This window comes from Lissotriton vulgaris, chromosome 6 (assembly GCF_964263255.1).
Source record: "Lissotriton vulgaris chromosome 6, aLisVul1.2, whole genome shotgun sequence".
Taxonomy (NCBI): domain Eukaryota; kingdom Metazoa; phylum Chordata; class Amphibia; order Caudata; family Salamandridae; genus Lissotriton; species Lissotriton vulgaris.
Window position 1 is genome coordinate 1,901,510,164 of NC_141694.1, and position 16,664 is coordinate 1,901,526,827.

The 16,664-nt window shown below is 49.4% G+C and overlaps 1 protein-coding gene across 3 annotated transcripts in view; it reads left to right on the forward strand.

Annotated features, from left to right (window-relative positions):
• Positions 1-16,664, forward strand: part of LOC147709847 (NACHT, LRR and PYD domains-containing protein 12-like) — a 275,583-nt gene that overhangs the window by 175,745 nt on the left and 83,174 nt on the right. For all 3 annotated transcript variants that reach the window (XM_086928309.1, XM_086928307.1, XM_086928308.1), the window contains exons 8-9: positions 5,051-5,221; positions 13,449-13,619. In XM_086928309.1, the coding sequence (XP_086784435.1) occupies positions 5,051-5,221; positions 13,449-13,619 (342 nt within the window). The remainder of the gene's footprint in view (positions 1-5,050; positions 5,222-13,448; positions 13,620-16,664) is intronic.

Sequence of the window (16,664 nt, forward strand, 5' to 3'; positions counted from 1 at the left end):
GCCTTCCTTGATCAGGCTGAGCGGCCCCCGCACTGGGTGCCCGTATAGCAGTTCAAATGGGCTGAAGCCTAGGGATTTCTGTGGGACCTCTCGGTAGGCGAAGAGGAGGCACGGCAGCAGCACATCCCACTGGCGACGGAGGGGCTCTTCCAATCCCCCGATCATCCCTTTTAGCGTGCGGTTGAACCGCTCAACAAGTCCGTTCCCTTGGGGGTGATAGGGGGTCGTGAATCGGTAGGTGACCCCACACTGTTGCCAGAGGGATTTCATGTATTTAGAGATAAAGTTCGTGCCTCTGTCGCTGACGACTTCTCGGGGGAACCCTACACGGGAGAAGATCCCCATCAGGGCCCGGCCGACCACTGGGGCTGTCACGGTCCGGAGAGGAACAGCCTCAGGGTAGCGGGTGGCGTGGTCCACTATCACCAGAATGAAGCGATGGCCTTGTTTTGTACGCGGGTCCAAGGGTCCCACAATGTCTATTCCGACCCTCTCAAATGGGGTCGTGACTACTGGAAAAGGTTGCAAGGGGGCCTTTAGTTTACGGCCGCTCTTCCCACTGGCTTGGCACGTGGGGCAAGATCGGCAATGCTGGTGCACATCGTTTCTCATTTTGGGCCAGAAGAAGTGGGTCACTAGGCGATTGTAGGTCTTATCTTGTCCCAGGTGCCCTGCCAGGGGGACATCGTGGGCCAGGTTTAGCAGAAAGTCTCTAAAGCGGAGGGGCACTACTAGTACTCGGTTGGCCCCCAGCTCGGCGATTCTTTGCTCGCTGTACAACAGATCACTGTCCCAGTAGACCCAATGAGTTCCGGAGGTATCCCCTGCGCTTTGGGCGAGCGCTTGTTGGCGAAGTCCCTCTAGGGAGGGACAGGTCTTCTGTTCCTGGCGAAATTGTTCTTGTGTGGGCCCCCCCTCTTGGGCCCACTGGTCAAGGTTAGCGAGGTCGGAAGGTTGAGCAGGTTCGAGGGGGGTGTCATGGTCGGTGGGCTCGGCTGGGGCGACCGGAGGCGGTGGCGCCGGCCATTCTGGTTCTTCCGGGTGATGGTTGGCACGGGCGGCCATGGACCGGGTGGTGACGCACGCCCAGTCCGGGACGCCTAACATCCCTAAGTGTTCTTTTCGCTCCACGGCTGCCCACGGGGAGCTCTCCAGGTCATTTCCGAGGAGGCAGTCCACGGGGGCGTCGTCTCGGACCGTCACCTTCAACATGCCGGAGACCCCTCCCCACTCAAAGGGGACGCAGGCCATCCGACACAGACTTTCCGAGTTGTCGGCTGATCGCACAGGGCAGAGAATGTTCGGTAGATATTGTTCTGGGGTCACCAGGTGACAGCGGACGGCTGTCACACTGGCCCCGGTGTCCCGAAGGGCTTCGGCCCGTCGTCCATTGATGCTCACCCATTGGCTGTACTTCTGGGTGTTAGCGGGTAGGGGGACCCGCGGGACCATGTCTCTTCCCCCTAAGCACGCGAGAGTCATGGCGGCTGGCTCCCACTCCTGATACTCTTGCTCGCCTGTTTCTTGTTCCTCGGAGATCTGTTCTTCCCCTAGTGCCGCGGCGGCCACTTGGCGGGGTTTTGGACTCTGATACTGCGGGCAGCTTGGGTCGTTTGCATAGTGGCCGACTCGTTGGCATCGGTGGCACGTGACATTGGCTCTGTACCCCGGTCGCGCCGGGGTGCTGCCCCGGTTGGCCGGGGGGGTGGTGCTGGTAGCGGGGGCGGCCGGAGTGTTGTCTCTTCCTCGTCCTTGGCCCCCTCCTCCTCCTCTGGGTCGGTGGTGACCATTGTTGTTTCTGCTCTGCTCGTAGGACCCATTCCGGCCCACTCTGGTGATCTCCCACCGGTCAGCTTCGGCTGCGAGCTGCCGGGGATCGGTTAACTTGCTGTCGAGGAGGTGTTGGCGTAGTTCAATGAAGCAATTGTTGGACAGATGCTCCCATACCATCAGATTGAACAGCTGCTCGTAGGTCGTGACGTTGTTTCCTTTGATCCAGCCTTCGAAAGCTCGGCTAAAGTACGTTACATAGTCCACCCAAGTTGTACCCGGGATGCGTGTGCAGTCTCGGAACCTCTGACGGTACATCTCGGGCGTGAGGCCATAGCGGGTGAGGAGGGCCGCTTTCATATGGTCGTAGGAGGTCATCTGGTGGTCTGGGAGCTGTAACAGGGTATCGCGGCCCTCATTGAGGAATCTGCCCCATAGGCCGGCTCCCCAATCGTTTCTATCGATCCGGTGCGCAGTCATAGCGATTTCATAGGCCTTAAACCATTGCTGGATGTCGTCCTCTCGGAAATATTCTCGGACCACATCCTTGGGGATGTGTACCTTTTTCTCCGTGGTCCCTGGGGTGTGTGGTCTCTCGGGCACCCCTAACTCTTTATTCTGCTTGCGCAGGTTGATCTCGGCTAGGTTCCGTTCGTGCTCGTACGCCAGTTTCTTTTCCTCGAGCTCCCTTTGTCTCTGTTTCTCCTCTCTTTCTTCTCGGAGACGTAGGTGCTCTAAGTTGATTTTTTGTTCGGCCAACTTGAGTTCCACGTCCATCTTGAGTCGGGCCATTTCTAGCTCGTGTAGTCTGGTTTTTTCTCTTTCTTGGATCTCGTCTTGCGAGAGACCGGTTCTTTGCCCTTCAGGGGCCGTGTTGGTTTTTTTCGCGGTGCTTTGCTCAGGGGCCTCGGCATCCCCGGTCTCTGCCCACGATTCTAGGGCCTGCTTAAAATCGTCCTTGGTGCTTAGTCCGGTGGTAGCGATACCTAGTTCGATGCAGAACTGCTTTAGTTCACGATGACTGTACTCCTCTAGTTTTTCCATTTGGAACTTCTCAGTTGATCCGCTTTCTTTAGTTGTCATTGTGGTTCGTTGTGGGGTGAGCTACTCTCTGTACGTTATGCGGTGATTCGGATCGCGCCGCTGGCCACCAATGTTAGACGGACCGGGAGGGTCGGCCGAGATTACGGGGAGAGGTCTCCGGGGAGAGCCGTCTCCAACGACTGTACAGACAAGTAACTTCCCCCCCACAGACGGACACCACACAAGACTGAAGGTTAACGAGACTTTATATGCAATTCTTAGGTTACGATGGTATGATACAAGGAGGTCTGGACTCAGGGGTCCCCTCGATTCAAGTCTTTGGCTGAGGAAAGGGGTAGCGGGACAGTCTTAGTTACCAATGAGTACAAAAATAGCTCTCAATCCTCGAGCTCGGCGTTCGAGATGATCGGGCCGTGGCGGAGCCAAGCAGGTCCCGAGATGGATGAAGGAAAGATGACGGTCCGCGGCGGAGCCTGCAGGTCCCGGTGAAAGATGACGGTTACAACGGTCCGCGGCCACGCCAGCAGGTCCCGACGACGATGAAGACTGTAGGTTACGACGGCTGTGGCAGCGCCAACAGGCAGGATGATGGTGCACAGGACAGAGCTACGGCAGCGCCAGTAGTCCGTCCAGGATGAGTTCCTCTTTACGTCTCTCGACTCCAAGATACAACTGGCTTCCTGCTCTGGAGCTGCCCCAGTTATAGGGCTGGCGTGCTTTGATGTCCGGACCCTCGCACTTGGAGGTCGGGAGGTCCGGGAAGAGGGAGTCCAGACACCCAGCAGGGGGGTGGAGCCAGCGCCCGGGGAGGCGATGGGCGAGCGGCACTGGGCGGGGGAGAGCCATCGGCACCTCTTTCCCCCATTGACTTGCCAAGTAGCCCGCTCACCTTCTGGGTGGAGGGTGGTGCCGGAATGTCTGAGGCCGGGCTGGGCCCAGGGTTGAGGTCGATCGGGGGCCAGGCGGCCTCGTGATGAAGTGTCCAAGATGGCGGCCCAGGCTGGGCGCGTGGGCCGGCGGTGGATCGGACCCACGAGGTCAACGTGCTCGAGACAGGGGTCCCCGAGGGGATGGAGGACGTGCAATGGTGGTGTGTGGTGCTTGTGTGACCGGGCTCGGCCTGGTTGAGCCGGGGGAGAGCGGCCCTTCACGTGGCCTGTCCAACAGAGCGCCCCTCTGGTGCATAACACTCAGTCTCCCCTGATGAACAGCAGTGAGTGCCCCTCTGGTGCATAGCACTCAGTCTCCCCTGATGAACAGCAGTGAGTGCCCCTCTGGTGCATAACACTCAGTCTCCCCTGATGAACAGCAGTGAGTGTCTCTCTGGTGCATAACACTCAGTCTCCCCTGATGAACAGCAGTGAGTGTTCCTCTGGTGCATAACACTCAGTCTCCCCTGATGAACAGCAGTGAGTGCCCCTCTGATGCATAACACTCAGTCTCCCCTGATGAACAGCAGTGAGTGTTCCTCTGGTGCATAACACTCAGCCTCCCCTGATTCACAGCAGCCAGTGCGCCTCTGATATAGAACATCAGTCTCCCCAGATGCACAATAATCTGCGTTCCCTGATACACAACCACCAGTGTCTCTCTGATGCATAACACTCAGTCTCACGGCAGCTTGTGTCCCTCTGATGTACTACAATCAGTCTCCCCTGATGCTCAGCTGTCAGTGTCTTCCTAATAAATAACGCTCAGCCTCCCCTGATGCACAGCACCGAGTGCCCCTCTGATGCATAACACTCAGCCTCCACAGGTACACAGCAGTTCCTCTTATGCAATGCACCCAGTGTCCCTTGATGCACAGGAGCCAGGGCTACTCTGAGACGAATTACCCAGGTTTCCTTTGGACCACACCACCCTGTGCCCCGGATGTAGGGCTCTCCTAGGTCACATGGTTCCTTTCTTCGAGTGGGTCACCATCCTATGCCCCACTGATGCACAGCACCCTGAGCATCCTGCTTCACATGGTTAGCTATGACTATGGGCCTATGCGGCTTGATGACTGCATGTTGCTATTCACAGACCATGGATGCCTGTGTGTCTACTGGGCTGTGTTCCAATGGGATTCTGTGGTGTGCTGCCTGTGTGCCAGTTCCATGTTTTAGTGTGAATGTGTGGCCATATGCTTTGTGCCTCGGTGTACATACTCCATAGACAAGTCAAACCTCCTGGATTCACCCACGCTTGGTTTGTTTAAGGATTGCTCACATGTTTTTCTGTTTGTCATTTGCAGCTTGTGCCACTGCTCTCTCACTGGTGCCTGCTGCGCAGACCTCGCCTTAGCTCTCTGTGGGAACCCATCTCTCCTAGAGCTGAACCTCAGCCGCAATGAGTTGGGCGACTCCGGGCTGATGCAGTTGTGTCATGGACTGAAGCACCCAGAATGCAGGATTGAGAAGTTGTGGTAAGTGATCAGTGACTTGTACTTTCATCCTTTTTGTGCTTCTCTCACCTTCCAGATGCAGTCACTTTCCTCCACTTCTGCTTCACTCATTTACATGAGTGATGTCACAAGTGACATCAACAATGCTATCACTAGTGATGTGTGTTATGTCAACAGTGACATCATTGATGATATAGTTAGTGATGCTGTGTGTCATGGCACCAGTAACATTGCTGATGTCATAACTAGTGATGCGGTGTGAGATGCCACCAGTGACATTGTTATTGATATAACTACTGATGCTATAAGTGATGTCACCAGTGACATTGTTGATGAGATCACTAGTGAACTACCCAATTGCTTTGGGCAGTCTAGGAGATGCATACATTCATACAGTCACTCATATGATATATGTTAGAAGTAGTATCACTCAGTAGTAGTGCACCAAGTATATTAGTTTAACTTTTGAAATAGGTTAGTATGCATGTTTAACTCCCATAAACTCTTTAAAACACTCACTCCCGCTTGATGATGTCATCAGTGATGTCATTTGAGATGTCATCAGTGATGCCACTAACCATGTCATGAGTGATGTAATATCTGAGGTCTTAAGCAGTGCATTGCGGGGACGTAAGTTATAGTAAGCCCAGGTAACTACAACTGCTGAATTTCACTGGTTCTGTACGAGTGGAATCGGAGCCTAACTATAACATCCCTGGCATCCAGCGAAGGGCGTGCGTTCTAAACATTTGTGAGTATTAAACATGTATTCCAAGGTACTACATAAGTTAAAATAGAACACTTTCTATACTACTAATGAGTGATACAGTTTTTTACATATATTATGTTAGTGGCTGTGTAACTGTGTGTATCCATGCAAGTGGGTGTCTGAGTGACAGTATGGGTGCAGCTGTTTAAGTGACTGTTTGGTTAAGTGACTTGGTGTGTGAGTGGCTGTATTGTAAAGTGTCTGTGAATGGATGTATGGGCGAGTGAGCAGATGTGTGAGTGCTTGTATGGATTTGTGAATGGGTATGTAAGTGGTTGTGAGAAAGTGTGTGAGTGCATGCATGGGTGAGTGAGCGGCTGTGTATAGAGGCTGTATGGGCAAGTGAGTGGGTGTTTTAGTGGATGTATAAGTTAATAATTGAGTGTGTGAGCAGCTGTTTGGGTGAGTGTGGGGCTCTGTGAGTGGCTGTATGGGTAAGTGACTGGTTGCATGAGTACTTTATGGGTGAGTGAGTGTTGGTGGGAGTGCCTGTATGAGTACTTTATGGGTGAGTGAGTGGGTGTTTGAGTGGCTCTATGGATGAGGGAGTGGTTGTATAGGAATGTGAGTGGGCGTGTGAGTGCTTCTGTGGATGATATCATTAGTGATGTCATTTAAAATGTCATAAGTGATATCTTCAGTGATGCCACTGACCATGTCATGAGTCATGTAATATGTGAGGTCATAAGCAGTACATTGTGGAGGTGAAGTTTTAGTTAGCTCAGATAACTATAACTGATGAACTTCACTGGTTTCGCCCTGCGTATCTATCCACATTGAGTCCACCGTTTTTTGCAAGACCTCTATCCAAGTTGAATACTTTCTACTGGCTAATTAGTAAGTCCTACCTCGTGGGGTAAATGTGTAGTGTGTCTCCAACACTACAGCTACATAAAAGACACAGAGGAAATGTCTCCAGTGACCTTGTGTGTCTGTAACTTTGTGAATGTGATTCTTGCTCAAGCGTCTTCAACAGATAACTTTACAAAGTGGAACTACAGAAAAAACACTGGGCTGATTTGGACTTCAAGGAAGTACATGCTTTTATTTTTCTACTATGGGGAGGGGGTCCCCGTGGCTACAGTGCCCGATTTCAGCCCTGGGGACCCCATCCCCCGGGGCCCGGCCTTTTATTAATGTATTTTTATTTGATGAGGGACCTTGCAGCCCCCATCTGTGGGCCTAATTCAGCCCCTGGGGCCCAGCCTTTATTTTTTAATTCATTTTTATTAGGGGAGGGGGACCCCATTCACTGGCCATTACACGATAGGGGGGGTTGGTATGGCCCCCATCCCCAGATTTGGCCCCTGGGACCAAAGCCACAAACTGCCTTTTCCGCACTATCATGCACATTAAGATGCATGTTACTGATGCTCGTTTAATGATACAATATAACCATGAGCTTTATGAACATTCAGACTCTCACAGCCCGGTATTATGTTTCTCACAGAAACCTGGGCTGACACGTCCGCTGTCCCAGACATTAGTGCTGCTTTACAGGCAGAATATCTGATCTCTCGACTTGAAAGAGAAGATAAAGGAGGCGGAGGGCTAGTCCTCATTTACAAACACTCTTTAGAGTTTAGCACTGACTGGAAAGCCCTCTCTTATAGTTGTAAAATAATCAATTTAAACTTCACTGCTTTCTGGTCTACAGACCTCAAAGGGCCCAGGAATAACGTCTTAGAAGCCCTTCGGGAGTTCCTTGAGGGGAGTGCCCAATTTGACAACTTCTCATTATTAGAAGATTTCTGCTTCCATTTAGAAGACTCCAGTAACGATGACACTAATACTTTTATTGGCAATTTGACGTGCCTCAATCTGAAACTAATGGCCCATGACCCAACTCGTCTTGTGGGACATTCGCTTGATGCTATTTTTTACAAGTCTCCTAGAGTTGCAATTGCTTGGCATCCTTCTGGTTATGTGGTCTGACCGCATGGTGGTTCCATGTAGCTTTTGTAGTAATCAAACGACCGTAGTCCCTAATTCTACCAAAGAGGACAAATTGGTCAGGCCATGGAGCAAAGTCACTGGATCAGACCTAATGAAGAACCTTGAGTTCTCCCAAACTCCCCTCACAGATGCACCTGACATTGCAGCTTCGGGTATTTTAACTGGATACAAGGAGCAGCAAATAAATTGTCCTCGCTTAAGAAAGTCATCAATTTCTGATTGTGCCCATCAGCCCCTGGTTTTCTGAGAAATTAAGGGAATTAAAAAACACTTGTCGTCACCAGGAAAGGATCTGGAGAAGTAACTATGCTCCAGAGGAAAAGCAAAAGTATAAAATTACTGAGTCAGGAATATAAAAGTGTGATAATTTCTGAGAAAATCCGTTTATTAAGGAGAAAATCAGATCTGCTGCCAATTCATCCCGGGAGTTGTTCCAAATGGTATTTGGCCCTTCTACTCCCTCTGTTTCTCCTACAGCACTCCCCTCTCAACAGATTTGTGGCAACTTAGCGACTTTCTTCAGAAATGAAGTTGAGGAGGTTTTCAATGACCTTATCCTCAACAACAGGACTGGTTACAACTCAAGCTAGCACTTGACCAGACCAAATCCAACTGGCTTAGTGAGTTTCCAGCTACCTCCTCAGAACGTATGATCGAACTTATAAAACTAACCAAGTCCGGATCCCCCCAGATCCTTGCCTTACTAGAGTGTTGCACAATATAGCCGACTTTATTGCACCTTCACTTTCCTTGCTGCTCAATAATATTCTAAAAACAGATGTTTACCTATGGAATGGAAAAAGGCCTCCATTCTGCCTCTTCTAAACAAGCAAACTTTTGACTCGGCGGGAAAAATAACTACAGCCCGATATCGAGACTTTCGATCTGCTGGTTCTCCTATTTGGTGAACATCTAGGTCTTGAGGCCCTTTCTGAACTGCTGGAGTGATGGAGAGGCTCTGAGGTGCAGAGGGAGGTTGTTCCAGGTCTTGGCAGCCAGGTGGGGTAAGGAGCGGCCTCCGCTGTTGGTCCAGTAGATACGACGTGTTGCTGTAAGGAAGAGGTATTCAGAGTTTCCATGTGAGTAGGTGGCAGTTCATTTGAGTTTTGAGGTACGCAGTCCTTCGTTGTTTAGTGCCTTGTAAGTGTGGATGAGCAACTTGAACTGGCGTCTCTCCGCAACTGGTAGCCAGTGAAGGTTTCTTAGGTGAGGGGTGAAATGAGTCCGCCTCTGGAGGTCGAGGTTGAGCCTGGCCGCAGTTTTCTGGCTAGTCTGGAGTTTCATCATGAGGTGGGTGGTAGTTCCTACATAGAAGGAGTTGCAATAGTATAGCCTACTGCTAACGAGAGCTTGCGTGACATTTCACCTGGTATTGGTTAGGAGCCATCCGAAGACTTTCCTGAGCATTCGATGGACGAGGAAGCTGTCGGAGGAGACGGCGCTGACCTGCTTCTTCACGGAGAGCTGTCTATCGAGGATTATGCCTTGGTTGCAGGTGTGTTCGGTGGGTTTGGGAGATGGGCCTAGCTCAGGTGGCCACCATTCGTTGTTCCAGATGTTGTCTTGCCTTTCATGGAGAGTACTTTTTTTTTGTCGGTGTTGAGTTTGAGACAGTTGTTGGTCATCCCGGTGGCCACGTCTTTAAAGCATTTTTGGTACTTGTCCTTAGTGATCATTGGGTCATAAGTCCGGAAGAGAGTAAGTCGGTATCGTCCACGTACGAGATGATGTTGAGTCTGTTGCTCTTGACGGTGTTTGCTAGGGGTGTTATGTATACATTGAAGAGAGTTGGCCTGAGGGATGAGCCTTGAGGTACACCGCAGGTGATGTTCTTAGGGAGCAAGGAGTAGGGCTCGAAGACGACCTTATCCGTTCTTCCTGTAAGGTAAGATGCCATAAACTTGAGGGCTGCTCCTTGGATGCTGATCTGGTGGATCAGCTTTCTGCATTTTGAGTTCCTCGGTGAGCCAGAGGGGTATTATGTTTGTTTTTTGGGGTTAGTGGGTTTCTGCAGTGCGACCTTGTCAGTGCTTGCCAGGAGCCAGTTCTTGAAGTTGTCCACCACTTGTTCTGTGTCTCTGGTGGTGGTTGTTAGAGGGCATTGAGGGCGTTGGTCCATCATTGTTCTGATATCTTAGCCCAACTGCACCATGTTTGGCTTATGGTGGAGGCAGGGGTTCTGGGGGGGATCCAAGATGACAAAGTAGATGCAGTGGTGGTCGGTCATGGTGAGCTCTTTGGGGTGGGTATATTTCATTCTGTTGCTGGCTGAGAATATAGGTTTGAGTGGGTGGGGTCAGTAACCAGCTATTTTAGTCCGAGGTTGACCATACTTTCTAGGAGGTCTCCTGCGTTAGCGTCTTCTGTGTTATCAAGGTGAAAGTTGATGTCTCTTAGGAAGATGTACAGATTTGAGTCAATGGCGAAAGGGGCAATGAAGTCAGTGAAAGCTTTTCAGAAGGCAGGGTGGGATCCTGGGGGTCTAACGGCAAGGGTGCCTCTGATGGTGGTTTTGCTGTTGGTTTGGAGTTGGAAGTTGAGATGCTCTCTGAAGGGGGTGGAGTCATCTGTGGTGCTAGAGCTTTCCTTGCAGATTGATGGATCAGTCTCGGTGTGCGATCTTCTATCCATTGGGGGACTGTGGCAATGTCTAAAGTATATGCAGGGTTCAGCCAGGTCTCTGTAATGGAGATGGAACCTGGGTGCGGGTTATGATGGTGTCCCAGATTTCCGCTGCGTGTTTTCCGAGTGAGCAAACGTTGCTCAGCAGGCAGTTGATCTTTCTGGAGGTGTTAGCGATGGCCTTGCTGGTGGTTGGATGCAACGCAGTGTGGCTGGTGGACGTGGCATGAGCTCCCATTCTCTCAAATTAAACTCTGAAAAGACAGAGGTTCTCCTCTTTGGGCAGGATACCTCCTTCTGGAACAATTCTTGGTGGCCTCAAGCCCTGAGTTCTTTTCCAATCCCAGAGACTACAACAATGAATCTTAGAAACATTTTTGACACTATTCCCTCTGGATCAAACCAATCATTTGACTTCCTCATGCTTCCATATTTTAAACATTTGAAAAACATTCTTCTTTTCTTACCATTTTAACTACAGAAGACAGTGGTCACTTTTCTAGCGCTATCAAAGCGAGATTATTCTAATACCATCTATGTGGGAGCCCAACAGTTTTTTGGGGGAAGACTCCAGAGCCTGCAAAAGGCAGCTATGAGGCCCTGAAAAAGATAAAAAAGTTTAAACCCATTTTCAAAGCTAGGGCAGAACTCCACTGGCTGCCTGTTAAAAAGAGAGTTGCCTTTAAGGCACTCTGTATTTATTGACTATAAAACATTGTATCTCCAGGGCCCTGACTTTCCTAAAAACGAATGTTCATAGTACACGCCAAACAGATCATTGCGCTCATCCACAACCAAGAAAGGGCCTGTTCATTTCATTTCAAAGCTTCTTGGGTAGGTAGAAGTTTTTTCCACATCACCTCTCGCCTCTGGAACAAATTTCAAAGCACTTAAGGAATATTTCTAAATTCCTTGCATCAGAAAGTCACTAAAAACATGGTTGTTCCCTTTCTCTTTTTAAACTTTAAATGCTGGCTTCCTCTTTCACACCACAGGTAGCGCCAAGGCGCCCAAGGGCATACGTAATGATTTACAAAATGTTTAAATCAAATTAAACCCCCCCGGGCCTGACCTTTTTATTCTGGGTTCCCCTCAGGGGACCCATTGACCTCTGTTGAGGACCACGGGGAGAGCCTGAAGGACCCTGCGGTCTCAGCTGGTTCCCTGCCTCCTTGAAAAGCAGGCATTGCTCTGATAGACAGGGGGCTGCTGAAAGGCTGATCCCTGTCTGTCAGACAAATATTTTTATCTGTCTCCCTGCATGCATATTTGCATGTAGCGAAACAGATAAAAACTCCCCTTTCTACAACCCGGAGCTGTTTGACAGCTCTGGCTTACAGAAAGTGGAGTTATGTTTGCTTTTGTTGGTGGGAGGTGTTGGCTCCTACCAAGAATAGAAACAGGAATCTCCTGAGGGTGGCCACCTCGTTAGGTAGCAGGAGCCAGTCCTTGGGCGTGGCAGTCTTCAAGGCCATAAATGGCTCCAAAATGGGGCGGCCCCCTCAATCGTACAATTTTTCCCCGGGAGGTGGTGTTCCCTGGGGGTCCGTGATAGACCTGCTACATTAATTAATATCAGCCCTGGGGAGGTGGCAGACCCTGGGGCTGTGGCTGGGCTACGCGTACCCTTTTAAATTCAATAAATTGTCCAGTGGTTGCTGCCCCCGGGGTGCGGGCGGATCCAGCTGGCCCACCTGTGTATATATTTTGTGTTAAGCCCCGGGAAGTGGCGGTCCCTGGGGCTGCAGGGGGAGCATGCATGCCTCTCCACTTTAATTTTTCATGATTTGCCCTGGGGAGGTGGTGGGTAACCCGCATTTATTTAAATATTTGCCCTGGGGGAGGTGGTGGTACTTGGAGCATGGGACGTGCCCACCAGCACTCCCCGTGCCCTGATGCCCCTGGGACCTGGTCTAACCAGGAGCTAATCATTAGTGAAGCACAGGACTTCTGTTTTTTGTTTTTGTTTTTTAAAGGTGCCATGGATCCAGTGGGTCTTCTGCCAAAAATGTTTTTTGCCATGAGAGGATCCTTCTGGGACTCCACCACCACATCTAGGGGGTCAAGGTATTCCTACCCCGCCCCCCCCCCCCCCCTTCTCTTTTTTAAATGTTTTTCTTTGGGACTCGGCTGAAGTCGAGTCTCAAGATGGGTGCCAACACTTCATGTTTGAAGTGTTGGAAGCCAATCAGAATTGAGAACGGGGACATTTGGATCCTCGGAGGATCCGCATCCCTATATGTACAAATTTGAATTTATTTTAATATCTCTAAAACTATTGAACAGACTTACACCAATTCACCAAAAGGTCCCTATTTGGACCAACATCCACCTTTCTGCCAAAATTGGTGTAATTCTGTTCAACAGCTGTAGTTGTTTCTAGAATTCCTATGGGAATTAACATGAGAAACACGTTTTTTAAACCCCACCCCTATTTCTCGGCCCACACTTGATGGATCTATAACTTTCCATGCACAATAAGATTCATTGCAGCACTTTTTTGGGTAAATTTCATGAAGATTTTTCTACTGGCGCCATCAATATAATCAAGTAAAAAAACTCTTTTCCTATTGAAACATGGTCATAACTATAACTATACACTGGCGACCGCCAGTAGGTAATACATATATATACACACACTATTACACTACAAACAGATGTACTCATCTTAACTATACTTACCATGTGTGGTAAAGGCGTAGTCATGATGAAGACTTGCGTTGTTAAGGCTCGATGGTAAAGGCACTGCGTGGTTAAAACATCCTTGTAAATGATGATAACCATTCAATACAACGAGAGAGGCACAGATTGCATGGCTCTGGCTTCGCTTCATTTCTTAACACATGTAAATGCTTTTTCTTGTGCTCGTCTGACCATCATATCTCTCTTTGTCCCATGAAGGTTGGCTTCATGCACTCTCGGTGGATCGTGTGGTGCAGCCCTCGCCTCAGTGCTCAGCACCAGCCAAACTCTCACAACGCTCTGCCTTGGAGAAAATGAACTGGGCGATTCTGCAGTGATGCAGCTGTGTGAAGGACTGACCGATCCAGGCTGCAAAATTCAGACATTTGAGTAAGAATCCATCAATTATTATGTTTCACATAGTTTGTCAAGTGTATTATTATTATTATTATTATTATGTTTCTTATATAGCGCCAGAATCGACCCCCGAAGGGGTATCTCCGCGCTTGCCTTGGGAACCCGTCCTGGCTTTTCCCTGTGAGATAGCCCCTACAGGGCATCCCCAAGGTGAAAGCCAGGCATCCCACCGCGGGGGGGCCATTGTGGAGATTAAGCAAGCTTAATGCCCAGAGTTGCAGAGTGTGAACCCATGATTAGGTCAGGCACCGAAGCGAGAATTATCGAGTCCATGGACATTTGAGCTCAAGACCCTGCCGCGTCGGGAATTGATCCCTGGTCCCGGGTCTGACCTCTGCTTCAGGGTCTGCCTGCTTTAACCAGTGATCCACACTTCTCCACATCCCAGCTTCTTGGCTGCACCCTTTAGACCTCAGCCAACTATTTACCTCAGAGGTACCCTGCTCTGTCAAACTCTGTGTATGGTCACTCAAAGTGTCCTATTCCTCACTGGAGCCTCCTCTGGCTCCGCTGATGGGAGACATAGACCGACGGCTCATGGGCATCAGGCAATCGGTCTAAGTACCTCAGAGTGTCCACTATATTTAAGGCAAATGTTCAGATGAACTTTTTTGTGGTTTGGTGTTAGCCAAGACCTTTTAATTTTGTTAAACATTTTTCTGAAAAATGTACTTACCAAGTGGAATTGTAGCCGTCTCCCTTCATTCATTGCTCTGTTATTGTGTCATGCATTTTGATTCCCCCAATCCAGAAAACAGAATGGGGCACAGGGTCAACCTTCTTCAGGCATTGGCTTGTTTCACTGTGAGTGACAGTGTTCTTCTCCTGCACGAGGCACTCCTACCTACCAAAATAGTGTACTTCAGTATCACTTCCGCCTGTTGTGCTTGATCTTGGGGATGTGGCCCACCCTGCCCCTTCATGCTTTGCCTGCCTTTGGAATGAGACAACAGTGGTCCAATTGGAAAGTCCACCATGCGGATAAAGATAAATGAATCAACTTATCCTGATTACTTTTTCAAACAAACCGAATTCATATAACTTGCAGATGGGGGTAGATATTATTTCTGAAAGTAGTGAAGAACATGCTATTGTTTTATACATTTTACACGTAAAGAATACGCATTTAAATGACTTTTTTCAGTAAAATCTTGTATCTGTCTTCACTCTGCGTGTGCTGTTTGTGGTAATAGCTATTACCTGACTTCACTCAATGTTCTGTGTGTGGTAATAGCTAGTACCTGTCTTCACTCTGCATGTGCTGTCTGTGGTAATAGCTACTACTGCCTTCGCTCTGCGTGTGCTGTGTGTGGTAATTGCTAGTACCTGCCTTCGTCCTGCGTGTGGTAATAGCTAGTACCTGCCTTCACTCTGCGTGTGCTTTGTGTGGTAATAGCTGGTACCTAGCTTCACTATGTGTGTGCTGTGTGTGGAAATAGCTAATACCTACCTTTGTTCTGCGTGTGCTGTGTGTGGTAATAGCTAGTACCTGCCTTTGTTCTGCATGTTCTGTGTTTGGTAATAGCTAGGACCTATTTTCACTCTGCGTGTGCTGTGTGTGGTAATAGCTAGTGCCTGCCTTCGCTCTGCATGTTCTGTGTGTGGTAATAGCTAGTGTCTGTCTTCCCTATGCGTGTGCCATGTGTGGTAGTAGCTAGTACCTGTCTTCGCTCTGCGTGTGCTGTGTGTGGTAATAGCTAGTGCCTGCCTTCACGCTGCATGTGCTGTGTGTGGTAATAGCTAGTACCTGCCGTCGCTCTTTGTCTGCTGTGTGTGATAATAGCTAATTCTGGTCTTTTCTCTCTGTCTGCACTGTGTGGTAATAGTCAGTACCTCTTTTCACTCTGCGTGTGCTGTGTGAAGTAATAGGTAGTAAATGTCTTCCCTCAGCCTGTGCTGTGAGTGGTAATTGCTAGTACCTGTCTTCACTCTGCTTGCGCTGTGTGTGGTAATAGCTAGTACCTGCCTTCACTTTCCACGTGCTGTGTGTGGTAATAGCTAGTACCTGTCTTCACTTAGCGTGTGCTGTGTGTGGTAATAGCTAGTACCTGCCTTCCCTATGCGTGTGCTGTGTGTGGTAATAGCTAGTACCTGTCTTCGTTCTGTGTTTTCTGTGTGTGGTAATAGCTAGTGCCTGCCTTCCTTATGCGTGTGCTGCGTGTGGTAATAGCTAGTACCTGCCTTCGCTCTGCGTGTGCTGTGTGTGGTAATAGCTAGTACCTGCCTTCGCTCTGCGTGTGCTGTGTGTGATAATACCTAGTTCCGGTCTTTTCTCTCTGTGTGCTGTGTGTGGTAATAGCTAGTTGCTGTTTTCACTCTGCATGTGCTGTGTGTGGTAATAGCTAGTACCTGCCTTCGCTCTGCGTGTGCTGTGTGCGATAATAGCTAGTTCACTCTGCGTGTGCTGTGTGTGGTAATAGCTAGTGCCTGTCATCCCTCTGCATGTGCTTTGTGTGGTAATAGCTATTACCTGCATTTGCTCTGCGTGTGCTGTGTGTGATAATAGCTAGTGCCTGTCATCACTCTGATGTGTGTGACACTGTGGAGTTACCGTCTCTCACTCTATTCAGGTGCGCGAGCCACTGATTGGTTACTGTTTTGACTCTACATGTAATGTGTGTGCCACTGGTAGGTTACATTTTTACCTATACATGTGATGTTTGAGCCACTGGTGTGTTACTGTCTTGACTCTACATGTGATATGTGTGCCACTGGTAAGTTATTGTCTTACCTCTACAAGTGATATGTGTGCCACTGGCGAGTTACTGTCCTCACTCTACATGTGATGTGTGTGCCACTGGTGAGTTAATGTCTTACCTCTACATGTGATATGTGTGCCACTGGCGAGTTACTGTCCTCACTCTACATGTGATGTGTGTGCCACTGGCGAGTTAATGTCTTACCTCTACATGTGATATGTGTGCTACTGGCGAGTTACTGTCTGACCTCTACATGTGATGTGTGTGCCACTGGTGAGTTATTGTCTTACCTCTACATGTGATATGTGTGCCACTGGTG